At 43.0% G+C, this 24,857-nt stretch overlaps 3 protein-coding genes and 1 long non-coding RNA gene across 5 annotated transcripts in view; 3 read left to right on the top strand and 1 right to left on the bottom strand.

The window, feature by feature from the left end:
* Window positions 1–543: 543 nt before the first annotated feature.
* LOC144987464 (mamu class II histocompatibility antigen, DR alpha chain-like) lies at window positions 544–2,828 on the top strand. Its single transcript, XM_078936919.1, has 4 exons — window positions 544–698; window positions 1,369–1,614; window positions 2,166–2,444; window positions 2,514–2,828. The coding sequence occupies exons 1-4, from the start codon at window positions 644–646 to the stop codon at window positions 2,633–2,635; spliced, it is 702 nt and encodes a 233-aa protein (XP_078793045.1). The 5' UTR covers window positions 544–643; the 3' UTR covers window positions 2,636–2,828.
* A 1,562-nt stretch (window positions 2,829–4,390) lies between these two features.
* On the top strand, window positions 4,391–7,258 carry LOC144987462 (H-2 class II histocompatibility antigen, E-S beta chain-like). Its single transcript, XM_078936918.1, has 6 exons — window positions 4,391–4,734; window positions 4,816–5,088; window positions 5,917–6,130; window positions 6,435–6,502; window positions 6,605–6,718; window positions 6,794–7,258. The coding sequence occupies exons 1-6, from the start codon at window positions 4,686–4,688 to the stop codon at window positions 6,817–6,819; spliced, it is 744 nt and encodes a 247-aa protein (XP_078793044.1). The 5' UTR covers window positions 4,391–4,685; the 3' UTR covers window positions 6,820–7,258.
* A 2,126-nt stretch (window positions 7,259–9,384) lies between these two features.
* On the bottom strand, window positions 9,385–17,636 carry LOC144987467 (uncharacterized). The gene is made up of 5 exons (XR_013651358.1): window positions 14,534–17,636; window positions 13,972–14,004; window positions 13,311–13,468; window positions 11,268–11,363; window positions 9,385–9,896 (listed from the first exon to the last, which is right to left on the bottom strand). It is a non-coding gene; the product is annotated as an uncharacterized LOC144987467 (long non-coding RNA).
* Window positions 17,637–20,050: 2,414 nt separating this feature from the next.
* Window positions 20,051–24,857, top strand: part of tfr2 (transferrin receptor 2) — a 92,936-nt gene continuing 88,129 nt past the window's right edge. For both annotated transcript variants that reach the window (XM_078936897.1, XM_078936894.1), the window contains exon 1: window positions 20,051–20,187. The gene's annotated coding sequence lies outside the window, so the exon portion shown is untranslated. The remainder of the gene's footprint in view (window positions 20,188–24,857) is intronic.

The raw sequence follows: 24,857 nt of genomic DNA, 5'->3' as shown, positions 1-24,857 counted from the left end.
GAACATTTCATATTTGTAATCCTGACACATAAGTAACTGTTTCTCTAGTAATGGATTACTTTGAAACCAGTTTGATCCTCACAGATTTTGTCCCAAACGTGACTCCGTACTGATTGACAGCTGCTGATCTGATGACGTCTGGATTCAGAACCCGAACAGAACCGACACCAACTTTGGTTAAACTGGACTTTAGAACAGGATATTTATACTGCAGAACACACAGATACACACACAGATACACACACACACAAATACACACAGACACATGTGGTAATGATGGAAAAAGCAGCAAATGGACAGAAAAAGTGAATTTTCTTTTATAAAAATTTCAAGTTCTACGTTTAAAAACTTTTATTCAAGCTGGGTTCTTCAACAATCTGAGAAGACACTGAGTAATCAAAGTACTCTGATTACTCAGTGTACTCGTTCAGTCCGTTTGTGTGAAGAACTTTTTGTGACCAGAACCTTCCAGAACCTCAAAGTTTCTCTGATCAAACTGGAATCTCTTCAGACTTTCTGTTCTGCAGCCTCTGACTCTTCCTGGATACTGATGATGTCACTGCAGCTCTGCTCTGTGATTGGCTGCAGTCAGAGCTAGAGGTGAGATCTGCAGAAGTTCCCTTCAGTCTGAGTCTGAGAGGAGATGAAGATGAAGCTGCTGCTCTTCGTCTGCGGGATCCTCAGCGGGACGGCGGCAGGTCAGAACAACTACACAACTGCTACACGACAACTACACAACTGCTACACGACAACTACACAACTGCTACACGACAACTACACAAGTACTTCACGACAACTACACAACTGCTGCACGACAACTACACAACTGCTACACGACAACTACACAACTGCTACACGACGAATATACAACTGCTACACGACAACTACACAACTGCTACACGACAACTACACAACTGCTACACGACAACTACACAACTGCTACACGACAACTACACAAGTACTTCACGACAACTACACAACTGCTGCACGACAACTACACAACTGCTACACGACAACTACACAACTGCTACACGACAACTACACAACTGCTACACGACTACTACACAACTGCTACACAACTGCTTCACAACTACTACACAACTGCTACACAACTATTACACAACTGCTACACGACAACTACACAACTGCTACACGACTACTACAGCACAACTGCTACACAACAACTACTTCACAAATACTACACAACTACAGCACAACTACTACACAACTGCTACACAACTACAGCACAGCTGCTGCACAACACTGACACACAACTGCTGCACAACAGCTACAAAAAACTACCCAACACTGACACACACCTGTGTACTCACACACACACAGAGGCTGATCAGGTTCTTCTGTTCTCAGTTTTTCATGAGGACTTAGCCATCACCGGCTGTTCAGACTCTGATGGAGAGGACATGTACGCTCTGGATGGAGAAGAGGTTTGGTACGCAGACTTCAAGAAGCAGACGGGAGTCGAGCCTCAGCCTCCATTTGTGGATCATGTCAGTTACCCAGGAGGATATGAACAAGCTGTGGCCAATCAACAGATCTGCAGATCAAACCTGAAGATTAGTCGCATCGCCATGAAGGATCTTCCACTGGAACGAGGTAAACCCAGAACCTTTCCTTCAAAGTTCTTCAACCTTCATCAATGATCAATCACTGTTATTGATCACTGATCAGGTTATTGATCAGAGGATCAAAGATGATCATGAAGTTCATGTTTCTGTCAGAGTTCTGATCCAGAATTCAAGTTCTCCACGGTTCTGACCTAAATGTTCTGATGGGTCAGTTCTTCATCCTTCCTGCATCATCATCATCATCATCATCATGGAAAAGCAGTAGAACTCTGAGGAACCAGCGTCTGTTTCTGTCAGAACTTCAGGAACCAGCAGAACAGCAGCAGACAGAACCTGCTTCAGTTCTGCTTCTGCTGGATCAGAACCTGCAGAACATGACCCTCATCAGAAGAATCTTCTTCTGTTTTGATGCTCAGACGGTTCAGGAGAACCTCTGTGGTTCCAGCATGTTTGACCTTTGACCTCTGAGGTCCAGACCTGCAGGAGGTTCCTCAGCAGACTTTAGAGGTTCCTCCTGTCATGAAGGAGAACCTTGTTTCCATCCTCCTGGTCTCAGTGGGACCTCCTCTTTCTCCTCAGACCCCCCCTCCAACGTGGTGGTCTACAGCAGAGACGAGGTGGAGCTGGGGGAGCAGAACACCCTGATCTGCCACGTCTCTGGGTTCTACCCGGCTCCGGTGAACGTGTCCTGGACCAAGAACGGTGAGAGGGTGTCGGGCAGCATCAACATCCCCTTCCCCAGCAGTGACGGGACCTTCACCCAGATCTCCAGGCTGCCCTTCGTTCCTCAGCTGGGGGACATCTACAGCTGCTCGGTGGAACATCCGGCTCTGACGGAGGTCCAAACCAAGATCTGGGGTGAGGAGAGCTTCAGAGCGGCAGCTGCAGCTTTAGGCTCCGCCCTCATCTTCCTCTTCCTCTCTGCAGATGTGGAGAAGACCCAGCCCGGCGTGGGACCCGCCGTCTTCTGTGGAGTGGGTCTGGCGGTGGGCCTGCTGGGCGTGGCTGCAGGAACCTTCTTCCTCATCAAAGGAAACGAGTGCAGCTGATTGGAGGATGCTGATGATGTCATCGTGGCTGGAGATGGGGGGGGGGGTGATAGCGGGGATTTGAACCAACAACTGTTTCTGTAATAAAGGTTCTCTGATTTTCTGACTTCCTGTTTTATTTTGAAAGTCTGTTCTGTTGATTTCCTCCATAAACCGATGATGTTCCTGTAATTAAATCTCTATTTAAAACCCACTTCTGTCCTGGTTCATCTCTGGTTCTGGTTCTGGTCCAAACACTTAATGTGAAATCAGGTTCTGGTCGTCTCTTTGAGGAGGTTCAGTCTGGACCTGGAGGTCTCAGGGTTCTCCTCATGGCTGCAGATTCCTGTGGTTCTGTTGGACCAGAGGCCTGTGACCTTTGACCCCCAAAGAGCCAAAAATGTCCAGTTTTTTACTGACCATCTATCTCACTTCACTGTTTAGAAAAATAAATGATAGGAAAATCATGTATTAAATGCAACTTGTGAATATTTGTAATCAGATTACAACCCTGTTGTATTTATATTGATGACACAAATTACTTTCAAATGAATAATTCTACAGGAATTCTGTGAGTTCTAAATGGAGTTAATTCAGTCTCAGTACATAAATGGATTTGATTAACACTTGGTCTATCCTAGGCACTTTACCATTGGGAGTGGGGTCATCTAGACCCACTAGACAGAGCTCTGAACCTTTTTTCTTCAATGATTTGTGATCTTCACTGGTGTCCATGGATTCCATGAAATCTTTCCACCTTTATCCACCTTTGTCATGGTAGGGAGAACACCTCAATGGAAGGGTGGGGGTCATCTGGACCCCACAGGATAGCACAAGGGTTAAAGACATCCAGGATCAAATCAAATCCTGATGACTTATTTCTGGTTCTACTTTAAGAACATTGCCTTTGGGCAGAAACCAGATGGTTCTGGTTCAGTTAACTGTCTGGTTAAGAACATGAGTTTAATTTATTGTAGTGATAAAACATTTTGACAATAAATCAAACGTTTTCTATCATTCTCTCTCAGAGACTGTTCACTGAAACTGTTAAGTTCCTGTGATGGCAGTGAAACAAACTCATAGAACAAACCGGATCAGAACATTTCCCTGCAGGTTCTGGAACAGGTCCGGTTTCACAGGAACAGATCCAAGTATTTTATTCTGAAAGGTTTTGGTTTCCTCACAGCAGTCAGGGAACTGGAGAACTTTGGTTCTGCTTAGAGGAACCTTTGGGTCGTCTAGAAGAAGACTAGATCTCTTGTGAGTCCAGTTTCTAGAATCTTCTTCTTCCAGGAACATCCCATAATGCTGCAGGACATCATGGGAGGTCAGAATCTTCATCATTCTGGATCAATCATCTGATCAGACAGAACTTCTGGACTTCTCTGCTTGGAACCGGATTTTCTAACAAAACAACAAAACAGAGTCCAGGTTCTTCTCCAAGTGGTTCTGGTTCATTAAATGATGGATCTGGACCCAAAAGGATCTTCTGCTCTAAAGTAACCAGAACTGTAAAACTGAACCAAAGGAGAACCAGAAGATCAGAACCAGAACTAAAAAAGCAGGTTAGACCTGAAACCAGAGGGAATGCAGTCCTGACAGTGAGAGAGTTTAGTCATGAAGCTTCATGAAGCTTCATGAGGCTCGGTGAGGATCAGATTCTGTGTGTTCTGAGAACTTCCTCCTCCAACCTTCAGCTGACGTCTTGTTCCCCATTAGTGAGGACGGAGGACAGGAACACACGTGCACACGTACGTGCACAGCTGACCACAGGTCCATGTGGAGCCTAAAGGTCTGGATGAAGGTTTTCTGCTCGTTGTAGGAGGAGCTGCAGCAACGTTCTCATGAATGAAAGTTCTACTGTTCAGGAGAAAAGCTGTGAGGTTCTGGACGAGAAGAACCGTCTGAGGAAGAACCAGAACCTGTGAGGAAGAGTTCTGCTGAGTTTCCATGAGATCCGATCCTGTTCCTGTGAAGTCTGCCTGGTAACAGCTGACAGGGCGGTCACGTGACCCGTGGAGTTTATAGCCAGTTCTCCGTCCGAGTCGTCAGTCTGACAGCAAACACAGACATGGACTCTTCATCTCTCTGCCTCCTCTTCCTCACAATGTGCTCTGCAGGTAACGTCAGTGATGATCAATACTGTGATTGATGATCAATAATCAATTATCCTCTGATGGTTGTTTCTGTTTCTTCCTCAGATGCATTTTTACGGTACGACGTGGATCGTTGTGTCTTTAACTCCACTGATCTGAAAGACATCGAGTACATTTACTCCATGTATTACAACAAAAAAGAGTTCACCAGGTTCAGCAGCAGTTTGGGGAAATATGTTGGATACACGGAGTATGGAGTGAAGACAGCAGAACGCGCGAACAAAGATACTTCAGAACTGAGCGCCAGGAAAGCTCAGAAGGAAACCTACTGCAAACACAACATTGATAACTGGTACAAAAACATGCTGTCTAAATCCGGTGAGTCACAGTTTTACATTTTCAGGATTTAATAAACTGAATGTTTCTGTTTCACTTCAAACTAAAACATCAAAGGGAACTTTCGGTTTCTATGGAAACAGCTTTGCATATTATGGTCTGTCTGCTTTCAGGAAGTTTTACTGAACAACTTTGTTTATTTCTGTTCAAAATGAAAAATACAAATAAACTACAGGTGTTTGATGATTTGACTACAAACGTTTTAAAGATTTAAAGAAACAAAAATAAAACATTAATCTAATTTTTTAAAAAAACTTGTGATGTGATAAAAATCTGTTTCTGATGAAAAACATGAAGATTTTCTGCTTCAACTTGTTTTTCCTCTGAAAATTTCAAACTCCTTATCAGGTTCTTCAGTTTGTTCTCCATCATTCATGTTCCACCTGTGATGTTCTCACAGGAGAACAGATCTACTAGACTCAGATCTGTAAAGAGATCAGACACAAATGGCTCGTTTCTGTTCTCTGGATGTCAATAAAGTTTAAAGATTTGAATAAAACTTTAGTTCTTTTTATGTGAACAGAAACTGAATCCTTTGATTCTGGTTCTAAAGTGTCTGACACACGTGTGTCACATCCATGCAGCTCCACATGCATGTGTCACGCGTGTAGCGTCCATCATGGAACTAGAACGGTTCTGTTCAGACTGGAGATTTTCTGGAGCAGAAGTTCTGCCAGAAATCAGTTTCTGTTCAGGTTCCTGTGAGGAACAGGTGGATCAGCAGCTCCCTCTGCTGGTGAATCTGTGACATTACAGGATGATTTACTGAAACAGTCTGGAATCATGGTCCTAAAACCCTCCTTGTTTCAGTCCAACCCAGAGTCAGAGTCCAGTCTCTGGCGCCCTCTGGTGGTCACCATCCCGCCATGCTGGTCTGCAGCGTCTACGACTTCTACCCCAAGACCATCAGGGTCAGCTGGCTCCGAGGCAAGGAGGAGGTCTCCTCTGACGTCACCTCCACCGCTGAGATGGAGGATGGGGACTGGTACTACCAGATCCACTCCCACCTGGAGTACACGCCCAGGTCAGTCCACAACCAGAACCAGGAAGTGAGTCCAGAACTGGACTCTGGAGGATCGTTAGAGAGTCAGGGATTCCAGAGACTGTAGTGGAGCTGAGGTAGAGCGGCCGTCCTCTGACTGCAGGTTCACTTCCTGTGTAAACATGTCCTTCAGGACCCAGAACCTTTAGGGTCAGAACCTTTCATTGCAGTTCTGGTCCTCAGTGTGAGACAAAAAAGGGTTTAATCAAAACACTAGAATGGATCAGGATCTATGGTTCTAACGGTTCTAGAGGAGGTTCTGATCCAGTCTGATGTCTGTCTGCAGGTCTGGAGAGAAAATCTCCTGTAAGGTGGAACACGCCAGCCTGAAGGATCCTCTGGTCACAGAGTGGGGTGAATACCTGTCTCACCTGTCTGTGTGTCTCACCTGTCTGTCTCTGTCTCACCTGTCTTGTTTGTCTGTATCACCTGTCTCTCTTACCTGTCTGTCCTCAGACCCGTCCATGCCAGAGTCAGAGAGGAACAAAGTGGCCATCGGGGCTTCTGGGCTGATTCTGGGTCTGGTCTTGTCTCTGGCTGGATTCATCTACTACAAGAGGAAGGCCAGAGGTGGGTCCAGTTCAAACCGGTCCAGTCTGGTTCTGTCCATAGTGGGTTCCTGAGTGTCTGTGGTTCTGGTTTCAGGTCGTATTCTGGTTCCCAGCAGCTGAGGTTCTTCTGTTCCTGCAGACAGATGGGTCCACTTGTGGACCCAGTAGAACCTGATCCAGAACATCTCACTTCTTTCTGGGTTCTGTGGGAGGACTGTGGTTCTGGATCCAGTCTGTCATTATTTTCTTTAATCAGGTGTTGTGGTCTGGATGATTCTCTGCTGTTCTTCATATCTTTAACCCTTGTGCTATCCTATGGGGTCCAGATGACCCCCCCCTTCCATTGAGGTGTTCTCCCTACCATGACAAAGGTGGATAAAGGTGGAAAGATTTCATGTAATCCATGGACACCAGTGAAGATCACAAATCATTGAAGAAAAAAGGTTCAGAGCTCTGTCTAGTGGGTCTAGATGACCCAACTCCCAATGTTAAAGTACCTAGGATGGCAGAAGGGTTAATCTGGAAAGTTATTCAAATAAACTTTATTAAAACAAAAACAGTTCACGTGTCTGAAGATGATGATGAAGGAAGTGCTGAGCTTCACAGCTTTGTTTTTTCCAGAATCCGTTTTTTTAGGGGTTTTCACACAGAAGGGGGGGGGGGTCAAAGGGCAGTGAGACGACTGTTGTGAATTTGGGCTACAAATAAAGTTGAATTGAATTGACAGAAACATCTGGAAGAACAGATGAAGATGAAGGAGTGATCTGATGAAGGTCTTTTCCAGATTTCTCTCCTTCATCGTTGGTCGTTTTTCACATCTACTTCCTGTTTGGTCTCTTCAGTTTATCAAACCCCGCCAGAATAAAAGCATCCACAGCTGCTTTATGAAACTTAACTGTGGCACCTGGAGAGAGGGGCGGGGCCTCCAAACATCCTTTGTTCTGATTGGCTGAGAGGCCAGATCCAGGTGATCAGCCATGAGAAGAGCATGGAACTGTGGGAAACGTTCAGATCGTTCAGAACCCTCCAGAATCCGGTACTGGACCTCCAGCTATATTCATATTTGTAGGTAGATAATTGTCCTTAATTTCTATTGTCATTCTGAGAAAAATGGGAGCTAAGATTTGCCAAAACTCTTTATAAATTCTGCTGGGAAGCCGTTTGGTCCTGGGGCTTTTTTACTAGGCATGTTGGTTAATGCTTTATGTAGCTCTTCTTTAGTAAGAGGGGACTCTAACCCTAACCCTATTGTAAAGTGGCTGAGTTATGTGGCAGCTTAGGTGAGGGGGAGGGAATAGTGTGTGAAAAAAGAAAAAAGGGAAAGGAGTGCAGAGGGGGGGATAAATAAGGAAACAGGGAGGGTAGAAACAGAACAAACCTATCATAAACAGGCTTGAAGCTGCTGAGGAGACTGGTGGTGATTTTACCTAAAGTGGAAACCTTCATGCCCTGTGAGTTCTGCCCAGTGTGTCACATATAAGCATAAACTAACACCTGTGCAGAGAGTGTAAAGGGTGTGGATACGTATCTGGTTTAGAAGAGCCAGGGAGTGACGTTTGGGTCGCAGTGGAGCTGTTCACATAGAGTCGGTCCACAGAGATGACAGCAGGGGCCCCAACACTTCTGTTCACCAATCTTCTAATGATCGCAGGCCTCTTGTTTTCTCCCCACCAGCTGCCGCAGCAACCACTTCTCCACACCCTCCCACTCTCACCTCTCCTGCACTACACCCCCCAACCTGCACCTTCTCCTCCACGGGAGCTGAACAGCCCCCCAACCCATCTACCCTCCTCACAGCCTTTCCCCTGTTTCACAGCTGACCAAGTGAGGGGGGAGCTGAGGAAGCTCCGGCCCAGGAAGTCAGCAGGTCCCGATATGGTGTGTCCACGGCAGACCTGCGCTGCTGAACTCAGGGAGCCGCTCCTGTTCGAGAACCGCTCCACGAAGGGAACATGCTATCTAGTGTATCTGCTATGTGTTTACCGGGTATCATTGACCGTTGGGCCACTCCCATTCACCGGGGGAGCATACTATCTGAAAAAGAGAGGGAAGAATGAAGGGGAGCCAACATAAGAATTACTCACACTTGATTTTTTTTAGAACGTAGAGCCCACGTCCACAAAACGCTGTAAGGAACTAATTTGAACCACCATGACCAACCCGTATGATGACACTGACTTAACATCCAATCCCATGCTACCGATGGCATCCTATGACATGCTTAAGTAACATCCAGTATTCGAAGTTTCCATCAAAACTATGACGGGCTCAATGCCATAGCTTTCCATTTGGCATGCTATTTATACGAGCTTAGTAACATCCATTATTTCGGAGCTTCCAACGACAGTGCTACGACCACACTGTAAACCCGAATAAGTTCAGTGAACTCAAAATTTTTGAGGAAACAGATAACATAATGTTTAAGTTGACTTACTTAAAAAGTATAAGTTATTTGAACTTAAAATCTTTGAGATGAATAAAATAAAACAATTTAACCAAAATTAAACTATAACTTTTTATTTAACTAACTTAAAGATTCTTACTTTACTGAACTAGAATATTTTGTTTTTATTGAACCTTAGTACATTAGTTAATTAGCTAAAAAACTTTAATATAGCTCAACTCAAAATTAATCATTTGAAGTCTAAACTAGTCTTTTTTATCCTTCTTAGTCAGGGCCATTCTTACAAAAGAAAAACTGAGGCAGAATTGTAAATGCAAGTTTATTTTTAAACCACCTTACACAAGTACATTTGAACAACTTGTGGTACTAGAAAATGTAAAACACTGCACAATTTGTGTTAAGAAAAAGTGCACAAGCCATAAAAAACAAAAAACAAAATCAGTCTTCAAGAAAAGCAAAAAATGAGCACTAATCTTTTTTACACCATTTCCTTATACAACTTTATAAAAAAGAACATTCTTACATTTCAAGAAAAGCAAAAATTGTTTATCAGCCTTTTTTTTTTTTTTTTACACTTTTCCCACATAAAACTGTATTTTCTTAGGCTGCCCTTTCCCTACAAACATTAGCGCTCAAAAAAATACCCATTTGGGAATGTCACCTACCACAAGCTCATCTTCCACTACAACTGCAGTACTGAGCGGACAGAAATGCACTGAACTGTATTGTTGTTGCTGACGGTCAGAGTCCCAACAGAGGTGCTGCTGATGTCTGGCTCTGGTGACTCTTTAATCTGCAAAGGAAAAAAAACAGTGTAGTATTAAAGAAAGAATTGATCATTTGAGGGAAGAAAACTTTACGCAAGAAATACAACCTGAAAATTACATTTTAAGAGAAGGTCAGAAATGACACATCAAGAAAATTATTAAAGTTGATTTAAATGAATGATTTCAAAGCAATAAATAATTTACACATATTTATGAAACTCCTTACAGAAATGATGAAATGTATAGATTAAAAAGACAGAAAATAAAACAAAAACGTCACTTAAATCACATTTGCTTAATTCAATACAGTGATCTTTAACTAAAGTCATGTAGAGCTTGATTTATTGCTTGAAAAGGATCTGGAAGAACAGGGCTTATATAATACGAAATCAAATGAAATCAAAATAATACAAAATCAAATGAAATCAAAATAAGACTACTGTAAGAGTCCTCATGATTCCATAAGCCACTGTACACAAAAAAATAAACAAAAGCTTTTGTCACATGACAATCTGAAAACAGGATCACATTTATTCACCCAAACCCCACCCCTCCCTCCACCTAACCAGTTTCACCAACATAACTCTCAGCTTGTGCGGGATGGTCAGTACCTTTCAGGACACGTCCAGGAATTCCATCCGACCCAGCTGCTTACCTAGCATTCACCCTCTGGAACTCTTTCCTGATGTCATGCTCTCAGTTAGCACTCGTTACTCTCCACCAGGTTGTGTCTTTGTTATGGGGCAGTTTTTCAACTACAGCACAGAACATCTCCATAACAATGACACAACCTGCTGGAAAGAATGTCACCTTCTTGCCAATGCAACTTAAGAGCAAAGATTCAGTTCAATTTAGTTTATATAGTCCTATGTCACAACAAAAGTCGTCTCCATGGGCTTCATACCGGCAATTGTACAAGAACATGAAATCATACTACATTAGGTATTGGCTAAACTAAACTAAACTAAACAGACTAAACTAAACTGGGCATCCCTGCCATTAGACCCTCTTACACAGTAAGGAAAACTCCTTTATAAAAAATAAAACAAAGACTCCTCCCCCAGGACGGACAGGCGATGTACCAGAACTCTTAGAGAAGAATTACATTTTCTAGTTCAACAACTGCATTTTTAAAGTCCAGCAGATTGGCGTCATCCAGATGAAATAGAGGACGCCTGTGGGCCAGAGACGAGCCAGAGGCGAGGTCCACGGTCAGGTACAGGAGCACAGATGAGCTGAAGTACAATATTTTAGGAGACCATGTGCTTTGCCACATAACATTGCTTTGGCATGACTTTCTGATTAAGTTGTATTACCCACACAGCTGGAGTATTAACCAGCACACTGTCACTGGTACTATTTAGTGAATAAAACATTATCCATCATAAAGTACTTACATTCCAAACTTTGAAGAACTGTGGGTCCTCCTCACGTTTGTACATGGGAAGCCAGTACAGGACAGGAATACGTTTGACATCAGCAGTCTGCTCTTGCTGCACAGAGACAAATACAAATTAATATGGCAAACATATTTCAAATGACTGCACCCTTTGGTCTGGCTCAGATCAGTTCATTTAGTCTTTTTAATAATCTTAAAATTGTACAGTTATTTCAAAAAATACACAAAACATAAGGTGACATTACATTCATATTTACAAATGCATTGGGATCAACGTTGATATTTTTAACTCCAGTGAAGTAAACATTTACAGTCATTCACTGAATTAGAGACGCTCAGTCCCCTCCTGTCGTGTTCGGGTCAAATCTGACCGTTTTACAACTTATAATACTCATAAATATTATGTTTTACATCTGATTACCTCAAGACCTTATGATATCCTTCACACTGTGTACTTGAACATATAAAAGTGATGATCACCTATTTCATTCAATTTTGAGTGTTTTAATCAACCTTGTTACACCTGTGGTGTTCCCGGTCAAAAGTGACCGTCATAGGAAATGAATGGGTATCCAGAGTAAATTCATTCAACATACAGAAAACATCCCCATACACACTGCCCCAGCTCACTCACACACTCTCTCACACACACACACACACACACACACACACACACACACACTCTCACACACACACACACACCCACCCCCCCCCACACACACACACACACACAATTTCTTTTGTGGGTACACATGTCTTTCTGCTTATGTGCCGATCCTCTCACGTGAACCAACTTCCTAATGATACAATGTATCATATGTTTACACAGACTAGACAGGTGTCTTTTATGTGAACCCATTTCTTTCCCACGTTTCTGTACCTATCACACGTGAACCACACCTTCCAGACTAATCAATGTATCATTTTTACACAACCCCATACTATATATAGCTCGATGTTTGCCTTGCATTCCTTTTACTCTGAGCACAATGAGTAGACGACTGAAGCGTTTTTCTGTGGAAGAGGTTCTGGTCCAGGTTCTTGGGCATGATGAAGAGGGCACTGAAATTGAACCAGAGATAGAGGAGGATGTCTCGGAATTGGAAGACATCACAGATTTTGAACCAGACTCTGAGGAGACTGACCAGTCAACAGATGGAGAGGGAAAGGCACCTGAAGAACAGGCACCTGAGGAAACATTTCAGTCCAAAAGTGGACACTTGCTCTGGTCATCATCCCCCCAGGACCGAGGAGGTAGAGCGAGAGTGGAAAACATCATAAAGATGACACCAGGACCAACGCGTTATGCAGCATCTCGTGTGGATGACATCAAGTCCAGCTTCCAACTCTTTTTACCAGAGTCCATTGAGGGAATTATACTTGAGATGACAAATCTGGAGGGGAAGCGTGTGTTTGGGGACACCTGGAGAGAAATCGACCTGGTAGACCTCCAAGCCTACATAGGTCTGTTGATTTTAGCTGGAGTGTTGCCAGAAAAGGAAGCGTTGTGGCCTCTGTGCCCCTAGAGACATCAAAACGAGCCTGACATGCTGCAAATGTAATGCTTATGTTTGCAAGGCCCACTCTGACCTGAGTGTCACATGCCACTCATGTGCATGTATACACACACAAACACACACACACACACACACACATACCCACACACACCCTGTTGAGTTTGGTGTTTGGTTTTCCATTTATTTTTTGTATTATATGTTCATTTTGTAGTTCATTTTCAGTGCCCAATTGTATTTTCACTGATGTTATTTAATGTTTACATCTACAAATTGTCGTTAGACACTACTTTTAAATGTTGTTCTCAACTAAAGAATGTTTAATAAAAAAATTGGTGGTGAAATTTTTTTTGTGTGCTAATTTAAGACCAGTTAAAACAGACCGGTCAATTTTGACCGGGAACACTAAAGTAGGGGGCTGAATGCGAACACGACCGGAGGGTTTTAATATGAACCGATCCAAGTCAGCCCCTTCTTTTAGCTATACTAATGCATAATGTTGATCATGCCATGCAGTTACACCTCACCTGTTTATCATAGAGGTGCAGAATGTCGCACAGAGCCTTCCGGTTCGTGCTGCCTTCTGTCTCAAAAAGATCAGCATCCGTGGCGTCTGTCTGTCCAGGTCAAAATAAAACTGTTTTCGCAGGTTGACATTTTTGATGCAATGAAACTCAGCTCACATCTACAAAAAAAAAAAAATTAAAATGTTAAACACAATTTAAAGCTTTTTCAAGCTACTGGTAGCTTGGAAAAACTGCTGCATTTTACAATAGCCTCAATACTCTGTCCACAATATGTAATCTAGGATGCATATTAATATTTTTTTAATATTTGTGCATTAGCTAGAATGACATATTTCAGAGGATGTTTTAGGAAGAGACAAAACAGTTATATTAAAATATTTGACATTGTGAAACACAAATCACAACCCAACCATGGGCCAAAAAACCGTTTTTTGAGTCTTAAGCAAACTATATGATACATTTAGTATTTTAACTCGAGCCCAATTCAGGACAAAGTTATAACTGCTACATAACATTAAGGTAGCTTGGACATTTTTACTTATGTATAATTAATTTAATTTGTCAATAAGGTCAAATGTTCTCCATAGCCGGAGGATTCGTGGGACTGGGAGCTGCTCGTGTCTTAAATATTGCAGCCATGTTATTTACAATCAAAACTTACCTCCACTCTTATTTCAATCGCACTGCCGGTTCACTAAAGAAGATACGAGAACATGTTAGCGTAAGGCAGCTAGCTTAGCCCACATTTGCATTTATTAGGTTACTACGTGAAATACAAGTTACACAAAAACATAACGATTACCAAATCACAGAGCCTGTGGTAAAAAGTAGTAGAAAAAAAAGGCAATTCCCACTGACTCGTATATCATATGTGGCTGTGGCAGCCGCTCTGCCAGAGCTAGCGGTTAGCTAGTACTAACGGTTAGCTAGTAACGGTTAGATCATTTAAAATGTGCGCCAACCAACTCGGTAAACGTAAAACTTGTAACTTTGCCCCAACAACTTCTTTTAACCACAAGCAATAATTCTCTGATGACATGATACTGCAAAACATACATAATTGTTTAATTCAGAACAAATATTATTCGAAGATACATACAAACTCGTGGAGCACGTCATGAATACAAAGGATATATAAGAAGGAACATCAAAAGAAACAACAAATATATAATACAGAGGCGAAAGTCATAAAATATGATAAAAAATAAAATAATACGACTTACCTAGACGTATGTGCGTTATCAACTTGGGCCAGCTGACACTCGCATCAGACCTCTGCCATCTTGAAGATTCTGTGGCTGAGTTCACGTTCATGGGCGTACGTTATGACGTCATCACGTCTCATTACTCATAAGTTTTGACTCCAAGGTTTCATTTACTCAAAATGTTTTAGTCCAGTAAAGATATAACTGTGGCAAAAGTTGAATCGGCTTATAGGTTTTAAGCTGACTCAACTTGTTTGTTACTTTTGAGTTCAGTGATTATAAAACTTTTGATCTCATTGGACTATCCGGGTTTACAGTGCAGCTTTACGGCCATGAAGTTTTCTTCCATTTTGCATACCAATTATATGCGCTCAAGAAACATTCATTTAGTCGAAGTTCCAACTAAATATTAAGAACGAGTTCAAGGCCATAATTACTATGCCTCATTGGAATACTACATACATAAATGGGCTAAGAAGCCAATTACGATCTCCATCTCATACTATAATACAAACTTAGAACATCCTAATTTTGAGGCTTCCACCTGGCAAATACTTTCTTTTTCTTTTAACATCCACAATCCACTAATTACATTCATTCTGCTGCTGACATATTGATTGATTCAAGTCAAGAAGTGTCATTGGAACACAGGAAGCCCACCGCCCCGTCACTTTCAGTGCAGCAATAGGAACGTCGAGCAGTCATCGTTGCAGCACCAGATCAAGGAATGCAGGGGTGACCTCATTTGCCAGAAAACGGAGAAGCAGACCGAGGAGTAGGGGTTCGCAGGCTCAGGATGCGATGCATAGATGACGAAAAAGCTGTATTAGTCTCGGCAATGATCTAGAAACTGATCAGTTTCAACATGCTTGAGATAAATGGAATAACAGTGCTTTTAAAGAACAAATCTGAGAAGTGAAATTTAGTAGATAGTTAAGGAAAACTCCATTGTAGATTCATCACACTGTAGAAACCACCAGAATCACAAATTCCAACGGTGAATTGATAGTGAATTATAGATCTGCACGAAATCTTAACACCAATTTTGTATACACCAATGGTAAGAGAGTAACCTTTGACAGTTCCAGAGGGACGCACCTTCAGAAGGTCATCGAGGAGCAGGCGATGGGAAGGGTAACCAAGGAGATTTGTGGATGAGGAAGGTCACATCCCACGTAGCAATGGATTGCAGCTCGGCTGGATTTGATTCTTGTATTCGAAATTAGTGGTTCTCAAATAGGTGGACAACAAAGCACAGACAGCTGAAATTTTAATTAGCCAAGGGCGTCTGGAGACTGTGAAAGAAGAACTTGAGATCCACGAGGGACCGTAGGTTTTGAAAGTATTTAAGCTAGACTGAACCGTAAGCATTTAGAGGCGGAGTACAACACGTCTCTAAATGGAGAAGCATCTAGCCGAATGTCATCTGCTTAAGCTGGGCAGATAGAAGACTGGCTTGTTGACACAAGATTTAACTCTTAAACTAATCTTGAGAGCGTAAGTGAATAGTTTGTACAGTCAGGGTTAAAATTGCTCATGGTGATATTTAAACACCAACCAAGTCAACAGACGACACATAAGACTATCACACTATTTAAACAGCCGTATAATAATCTCCATGGCTGAATTCTCTCATAACCACACATTCCCTTAAAACCATTAGAGCTGTGGATTCTGGCGGCCGGACAAACACAAACCACTCTTCATAAATATTTCCCCCCAACACCAGAGGGCGCAGCCTCAGAAGAACAAGTGGAGGATGACTGAAGACACGACAGTCAACATCATAACAAAAACACGCCAAGCATCGAGAAGGAAACCAAACGCAAGACATGAATATCCAGAACAGGAACCTGGGGCCCAGGATCGAACTACCCGGAACAGAACACAAGATGAACGGATGACCGTGGGACCAAGGCCACAGCAAATTTCAGGTAGCCCAATCATTGATAAAACACAGTCATTCAACCCAAGAATGAATAAACGACACGCTGCACAGAGCGAGAGATGACATAATGGGGAGCGGCATGCATCAACAAACCGTCCAGATCTGGGAAGAAATAAATCCGGACGGGTGGAAGACCATACATCATAGACAACGTGGAAACCCAGATTCGAAAATGAATTTTAGCCACAGAGATGCAAAAGACCAAGGATACAGAGGAAAATTGACCACCGAGAAATCATCAATAACACGCAAAAATGAGGGGGATCCCATATCCCACACCAAATCCAGCACAGGACTTCATATAAACAGTCGAATCATAAGGACAGCCACGACAGCTGAGAGGTAGACCGACAAACACTTCGCGCCAGCTGAACGCCAATAGACACCACTGGGAGGCATATAGAGGCACGTCAGTGCAAACGAAAACCAGAAGGACCACAAGGAAAAGACTGCTGCTGCAAAATTAAAAATGGAGGAACCGAGCGCCGACAGTTCCCACACAATCGCGTCAAACCTGAACGTCCGAGTGGCCACTTAGGGCCTACTCAAAACAGAAAAAATGGGGTACTGGGAAGAGCCCATCACGAACCCCCACAAACAAACGATAAATCCCTAAAACAACCAGAGAAAACACAGCAAAACATCGGGGAGTTTGAGAAGACAGGGCCACGCACAAGCTGACACACACGCATAGACAACAGGGCAGAATTTAGTTCCCAGAACGCCAGGGGAACGCTCTTCTCGTTTCCGGCTCTCTCACAGAAGAGACATGTCCATAAACCGACCAATCCAAATGCAGGTTAAACTAACAAACGCACACAGCTTCAACAAAAAAGAAGCAAAACAAAGAGCCACCACGACAAAGCCAGCACTGAATGATGGCCCACACAACAGAAACCTGACCAGGGATTGAAGAAACGCACCGTAACTTGATAAAGAACTGCAAGTCCCAGGGTCCATGGGGCGTGACGTCACCGATGACCGCGCTGAGTAGGAAACCAACCCGGAAGAAAACACAGCACAGAAGCACAGAAGACAACAACACGCCCCACACTTTCTTCCTTCCATAAACAAATGTTACTTTCCTGGTCACTCATCTACAAACACAATTTTTCTCCTCACAGATACTACATATGGAACAATAAAGACATTACTTATAGACATAAATCTTTATTTTATCCATCATGGTTTAATCAAAACATCCTTTTGGTTCATCAGCTGTTTAATTCAAACGACATTTAATGTCACATGAAGAATTCTGCTTCAAATACTCCATCAAAATACCAAAAACTGAATTTAACTTTGTTTTGAAAGCAATTCCTAAATGTATTATTACATTATTCAAAAGTTCATCTTTGCAAAGTCCAACTTTATTGCCAATTGATCCGACTAAAATAGAAATAGGACGAATTTGTTTTTCTTCTTCACGTAACACAAATCGCCGTAAACGCTCACTCTCCCAGAAGGATGTTGTCTCCATTCCTTACGTAGTTTCTTTTTGGAATAACTTAGTTTATCATTTAGAATGGAAAAAGATTTGGAATTTACCAGCAAAATACTTTTTAACCAATAAAGTGAAAGAAATCTCATTCAAACTAATCCATAAATTCTATCCAACCAAACTATATCTACAAAGGTTCAAGGAAGTTATTGATGTTACTTGCTCTTTTTGTCAAGAACACCCTGAAGATGCTGTACATTTATTTTGGTCATATCCCTTTTCCACCACTCTCTGGTCTAAAGTTTGTCATTTCATTTCTGCCCACATTGACCCTGACTTCCGCCTGTACTTAGAAAATATTATGTTTGGCATCACCCACTGTCCATCTCATAAAAAAGAACAGTTGTACCTCATTAACCTTTTGTTGTTTTTATGCAAATGGCACATTCATAAATCAAAAGTAACAAATCATACCCCTCATTTCTCAATCTTTATTAATGAGTTCAAACAATACATTAAGACAATAAGAAACTCTGATAATAAGAACGCCATCAAAACATTAGATCTGTGTATTAGTTTCAATATTGTAGCGACCTGGGGGTTAGCCCCGCCTTCAGCCCCTAAGGCTCATGGGAAATGGGGAGCTTAGGGTGAAATCTTGAGTCAGAGGGCTGGAAGCTGAAGTGACCCTCCATGCTGTTTGAGCTGTATGTGTGCTTGAATAAATGGGTTTGATGCTCAAAAGGGAACATTGCCTTTCTTCCTGCTTATTTCTACCTGAGACTGTCCGGGGTCGTGCGGTGTATGGGACACGGACAGCTCTCCAATGAAGCCATCTAAATAGCAGTCTGGCTTCTGCTTGCCCACTAAACTGACGGTCTGGCTGGATCGTTACAATATATATGCATAACATGTATAAACCCCCTGGCTTGTTCCTTTGTTGTTGTTGTTCACTGTTCAACATTGTTTTGTATTGCATTTTTACATTCAATAAAGTTTGGAATAAAAAACCTAAAAAAAAAAACACGCCGCACACCAAACATGTCAGTGACCATAACACCCAATAAGGCTGATACATCACCCGAACGATATTCACTGACGACCCAAACGCCGCAAGCCGCTCTCCGCAGACACGCGCCGGGAGACGCGAGAACCGCGGCTCCAAATACGCACCGGGGCCGGCAGCCGAAAAAGGAGAGGCAGACGCGGGGAAATGGACGCCCCCGCAAGATCCAACAAAGCGGAGATCCCACAATCCGAAAAGAACGGGGGAAGAGCATCATAGCGCAGACAGAGAACAGCGAGCATGGACAACCGGTGAAAAACGCGGCGCCGCTGCGGAAAGGGAGTGACGGGGAGTGATTTTTACCACAGTAGATGAAAATCATAGGAGAAAATTTGATTTCAAACAACAGATTGTTCTAACAACATTAAAGCTAAAGTGTTTGTCTATAGCAGAGGTAAAAATGTGGAATTCAGAAGAATCAGTTAAAAAGTTGTCAAAATATGATTCAATTTAAACGGATGTATAAAGTTAAACAAATTAGTTCGTACAAAATTGACTGTTGAATGAAATGTTTGGAATGTATTAAATGAATGGAATGTATTTACTGTGTATTTTAACTGTGTTTGGTGAAATCTGAACACAGGTGATGATGTGAGAAATGTAAATAAGATGAATGTTTTAAAGGAAGCAGATAATTACAAGAATTATAATCTTCAATTCTGCTCCTTTCCAATCATGAAAATGTTCAATATGTGAGACAAACATGTAAACATTTTGGATATCAATAATTTTAATGAAAGGAACAAATACATAAATGAATCTTTCATATTCTTAACTACTCAGTGTTTGGATGAACACAGAGCTGATAACCTGGATGGTAAATGTTTTTTACAGCAGTGAAAATGATTCATTTCTACGGTAATCCTGACCATCTCTGACGACACACTACTACTGCACCGCGGCACAACGGTTGAAAAACACTTTGAATATTTACAGTTTTTCACTGAAATCATGTTTTTATTTCCATTTTATCCTTAAAAACTCTTTTTTTTTCTATTAGAGCCTAATTTCACCCACAAACCGGGTCAGAACCAGAACCTGGTCCACAGCACTTCTCATATCCATGGAAACACTGTGGTTCCACCTTAAAAAGTCTGTTAAGGTGGCAGCGTGTTGACTTGTCACCAGATCAAACAGAACTTTGATCAGCCAATCACAGCAGAGGGAGGAGTACCGGACGGTTCTGTGGTTCTGGGTGTGCTGGACTGGACCTGCAGGTGAGAACTTCATGAAGATCAAAGCAGAAAACTGAAAAATATTTGAAATCCTTCCAGAAACTTTCAGTTTCTTTCAATCTTCTGGTTTTTCTTCCTTTACTCTGAAGAGCTGCAGTTTTTCACAATAAGAGCGTGAAGTTCCTGTGAACTTTCAGCAGATCTGTTCTATGTGACACAGGTCTGTGTTTGAGACCTTCCAGCTGCTCCTTCGTTCCATCATGTAGAGCAGGGCTGGTGAAATAGTATATTGTTCCCTCCAAATAATGAATTTGTTTGAACGCAATAATTATTCACGTCATTCATACGGATATGCTCTCCATCCGGCTGAAAAAGCCGCTTTCAGCCGTAACTTCTGTGTCTCTGTGACCCACATTTGTTCAAGAAAGGAAAAGGAAAAACAAGAATGACCCATTTATTATTATTTATTTTTTTATACACTGTATTTTATCCCATGAAGGGAAATTCTTTCTCCGCATTTGACCCATCCCCTTGGGGAGCGGTGAGCTGCAGCCGAAACCGCGCTCGGGAGGCAGTAGTGTTAAGGGTCTTGCCTAAGGACCCTCACTGGGTGATGTTAACTGCTCGCCATTGATATGGTGATTGCCCCCAGTGCCATTGCTCATTCCCCTCCGGGAATCGAACCCTGGTTTCCTGCATGGTAGCTTCCCACCTTACCAACCGAGCTACCCAGCCGCTCTTTTCTCAGCGAATGTAAGAAAAATATCATTAGATTTATGACACCTAGGCTGCTGCTTTGTCATACGATTCTCTGGACACACAGCTACTAGATCCGCCGCAGAGCTGTTTGCTTGACATGCCAGCATTCAGGTAGCTGGTTGGTCGGTACACAGACAGACAGCTGATATTGTAGTTTAGGGTCAAATAGGAAAAAGAATATTCAGGACTTGTCTTTTATTAACATACTCTTTAGCAGTGGCTTTACATCAGAAGGCTAGCAGGCTACATGCTAACTAGCCGATCATTTATCCTGTTATTAATTCACGTCGTAGATCTACAGCAGATACCTTCACATTTCTGTCGGTGTGTGTCTGTGTGTGTCTGTGTGTGTCTGTGTCTGTCTGTGTGTGTGTCTGTGTGTGTGTGTCTGTGTGTGTGTGTGTCGGTGTGTGTTTGTGTGGGTGTGTGCGTGTGTGTGTGTGTGTGTGTGCGTGTGTGTGTCTGTGTGTGTGTCTCTGTGTGTGTTTGTGTGGGTGTGTGTGCGTGTGTGTGTCTGTGTGCGTGTGTGTGTCTGTGTGCGTGTGTGTGTCTCTGTGTGTGTCTGTGTGTGTTTGTGTGGGTGTGTGTGTCTCTGTGTGTGTTTGTGTGGGTGTGTGTGCGTGTGTGTGTCTGTGTGCGTGTGTGTGTCTGTGTGGGTGTGTGTCTCTGTGTGCGTGTGTGTGTCTGTGTGCGTGTGTGTGTTTGTGTGCGTGTGTGTGTCTCTGTGTGTGTCTGTGTGTGTTTGTGTGGGTGTGTGTGTCTCTGTGTGTGTTTGTGTGGGTGTGTGTGCGTGTGTGTGTCTGTGTGCGTGTGTGTGTCTGTGTGGGTGTGTGTCTCTGTGTGCGTGTGTGTGTCTGTGTGCGTGTGTGTGTCTCTGTGTGTCTGTGTGTGTCTCTGAGGACATGGAGGAGGTATCAGATTTTTTTTAAAAAGCACAAAAGCATCAGGAATCAGGTTCATTCACATCCGGGTTCCTGCGGACTGAGCGGACGTCTCTCACCTTTTGACCCGATTTGAACGGTAAATGTCAGAATTTGAAAACTGGGAGAGAACGGTTTGACTGGAGAACAGTTACGTGTTGACTGTGTCTTTGTTTGGAAGAAACATCTTGGTGATTTTATCTTTTTGCTCTAATGGCGATGAAGAAAACAAGTCCGAAGCAAACAACAATGCAGCCGTCGGCCATGATGTGCGAACATGACTATTCTCAGATGGACGTCGCTTATAGTGTTAAAAGATAACTACTCCCACAAAATCTACGGGACCACCTTTGAAGGTGAAAGCGGGACAGGAGTCAACTTCCAGATCTGATGATGCTGTTTTGGCTGCAATTGAAAGACTGACGTTCAAAATAGAAGACTTTGGAAGTCAGCTGCATGAAAACACTGTAATGGTGGCAAACATCTCCCGGCTCGTTGAGATGAACGCGGCTGAAATAAAAGACTGCAAGACAAAGATCACAACCATGGAAAGAGAAATCCCAAGGATAGTGAAAGAGAACCTAGAAATGAAGGAAAAAGTTGCAGATGTGGAAAAATACAAACGAAGATGGAACTTGAAAATTCATGGACTGAAAGAAAAAGATGACGAGAACATCAGAGAACATGTGGTTGGAAGATCACCAAGAACTGCAGACCTGCAAAGACCTGGGGATCCGCTTCAAGGAGGACTTCAGTAAAGCAGACCGAGAAGCTCGAGCGGCCGTCTGGCCCAAGATGGAGCGGGCCCGAGCAGAAGGGAGGAACGTCTATTACAGGGGCCATGTGGGATCCATCAACGGGACTAGAGTCACTGTGGAGGGAAATGTTTACAAGGAGGTGACATACTTGTTTTTTTCACTTTAGTTATTCTAAGGTTTAACATTTAAGTCACGTTGTTTACAAATTAGAGCAAATCTAAGTTAAGTATTTCTCCCTTTTTATTAACAAAAAGTATTTTTTCTAAGATGTGAAAGGTCTTAATCACTATGTTTTTATAATTAGTAATAACAATTTCTATTGTTTTCCAGTGAAACATTTTAGTGAAAATCACCATCTAATGTTCAAATTCTTAGTTTCATATTTAGTAAATAGTTAGGGGGCGTGGCTAACCTTTAATTTAAGACACCAGCTTCTTTTCTCCTAAATTTTCTCTTTTTTATTTCTGTCTTTAAGTTCTGTGTGGTCTTTTATGTCACTAAATACTAGGGCTATTAGGGATTCTGTTAAAAGAAAATCACTTTTTTGTTTTGCAAAAGCCAAAAAGTTCAATGTTGTTGTTTAGAAGAAACTCACTCCACACTCCACTGGGAGTCCTGGGCACGTGATGCTGTAGTATCGCGAGAGCCGACGAGAGGAGTGTGGTGAGTTTACTTGGCGGCGCGTAAGTTGTGAACAAACATTTTTGATTTATCTCATTACACCGCCATATCTAAATAATCCAGAAAGTTAAAAAATAAAAATCTGAAAAAGTTTGTCAAGCATTTGCCAGCCTGGATGACCTGGAGGATCTGGAGAATTACATCGACAAGTGTTTCAATACCTGCGTCATGAGGAAATCCAACACCGCCACTCCGTCCACCAAACGCAACCGTCCCGAAGACTCCCCGGGGGCTGCCTCCTCCCCAGGCAGCAACATGAGTGATATCCTGGATTCGATTGATAAAAAGCTCTCCAGCCTTGATTGCCGTTTAAATCTGCTGGAGATCCTCCATAAGGAATTCCAAGGTCTGCGAGAGTCTCTGGAGTTCAGCCAACAGCAGGTGCAGGAGCTCGCAGCGGAGAACCAGGCCCTCAGAGAGACCGTCAAGATCCTGGACAACGACACCACCCGTCTCTCTGAGGAAAACCGATCCATCAAGGAAACCCTCCTGGATCTTCAGGCGAGGAGCATGAGGGACAATCTAGTGTTCGCAGGGATTCCAGAAGAGGCAGGAGAAGTCCCGGAGAACATTGTTAAGTCCTTTATAGAGGTCCACCTGAAGCTCCCCAAGGAAGAGGTCCAGAAGATCTCCTTCCACAGGGTTCACCGGCTCGGAGGAAAGAGGCCGGACAATCAGCGTCCCCGTCCTATTGTTGCTAAATTTGAACATTATAAACAAAAGGAGCAGGTAAAAAGCAGAGGGCGAGAGCTGAAAGACACACATTACAGTGTGAATGATCAGTTTTCAGGCGAGATCCTCCGCCGGCGGAAAATCCTCTTCCCGCTGAGGAGGAAGCACCTGTCTGCTGGAGCCCGTGCAGTGGTTGCCGTTGATAAACTTTTTGTGAACGGCAAGCTGTTCCGGGACCCAGAGGTAACACCCTGGCTGTGCTGAAGGCTTTCAGAGGCGCACTGACACCTGCGCCGCCCAGAAGAAACCCGCAAACTTATTTAACTAGGAAATAATCGGATCATCAATAATCCACACCTCTCAGGAAAAGTGTTTTTTCTTTCTCTCACATTCATGTTTCTGTTGTTGTTTCGTTGTTTTTGTTTTTTGTTCTTTCTCTTTCCCTCTCTCTTTTCTCTTGTCCCCCCCCTTCCCATCTCCTCATATGTGAATCAGGTAAAGTCAACGCAACCACGGTGAGTATTTATTTATGCACGGAACGGGCGCGCGCGCATACTAGCGCGCATAAGAGCATGCACACGCGATCCCGCACACACACGTTGATAAACTGCAAAAACCTCACTTAGGCTCACACAGGACGCACGCAACATGCAGCTCACAGCTAAGACACGTTCACCCACAACGCACAGCGCTTGTCAGTGTAGCAGGTACGCACAGCGTGCACGCGCACACGGACGGGCACACGCACTATTTAGCCTTGCACTCTCCCGGTTAGAACAGCTATGAACAGTCTTAACATCGTTAGCTGGAATGTGCGTGGACTTGGTTCTGGGCCAAAGTGTTAAATCACCTGAATGATCTTAAAGCAGATATAGCTCTGCTGCAGGAGACCCATTTATCTTTATCAGCTGGTCATCTCCTG

Source organism: Oryzias latipes, chromosome 18 (genome assembly GCF_053564925.1).
Source record: "Oryzias latipes strain Hd-rR chromosome 18, Olatipes_Hd-rR_3.1".
Lineage (NCBI taxonomy): Eukaryota > Metazoa > Chordata > Actinopteri > Beloniformes > Adrianichthyidae > Oryzias > Oryzias latipes.
Note: the sequence above shows the minus strand (reverse complement) of the source record. Positions and strands in the feature narration are given on the sequence as shown.

Bases quoted from the DNA above. Each gene is read 5' to 3' on its own strand.
- LOC144987464 (XM_078936919.1), top strand. From the start codon at position 644: ATGAAGATGAAGCTGCTGCTCTTCGTCTGCGGGATCCTCAGCGGGACG. The intron at 699-1,368 runs GTCAGAACAACT...TTCTGTTCTCAG, and splicing joins CCTCAGCGGGACGGCGGCAG to TTTTTCATGAGGACTTAGCC. The intron at 1,615-2,165 runs GTAAACCCAGAA...CTTTCTCCTCAG, and splicing joins GGATCTTCCACTGGAACGAG to ACCCCCCCTCCAACGTGGTG.
- LOC144987462 (XM_078936918.1), top strand. From the start codon at position 4,686: ATGGACTCTTCATCTCTCTGCCTCCTCTTCCTCACAATGTGCTCTGCA. The intron at 4,735-4,815 runs GTAACGTCAGTG...TTTCTTCCTCAG, and splicing joins CCTCACAATGTGCTCTGCAG to ATGCATTTTTACGGTACGAC. The intron at 6,503-6,604 runs GTGAATACCTGT...GTCTGTCCTCAG, and splicing joins TCCTCTGGTCACAGAGTGGG to ACCCGTCCATGCCAGAGTCA.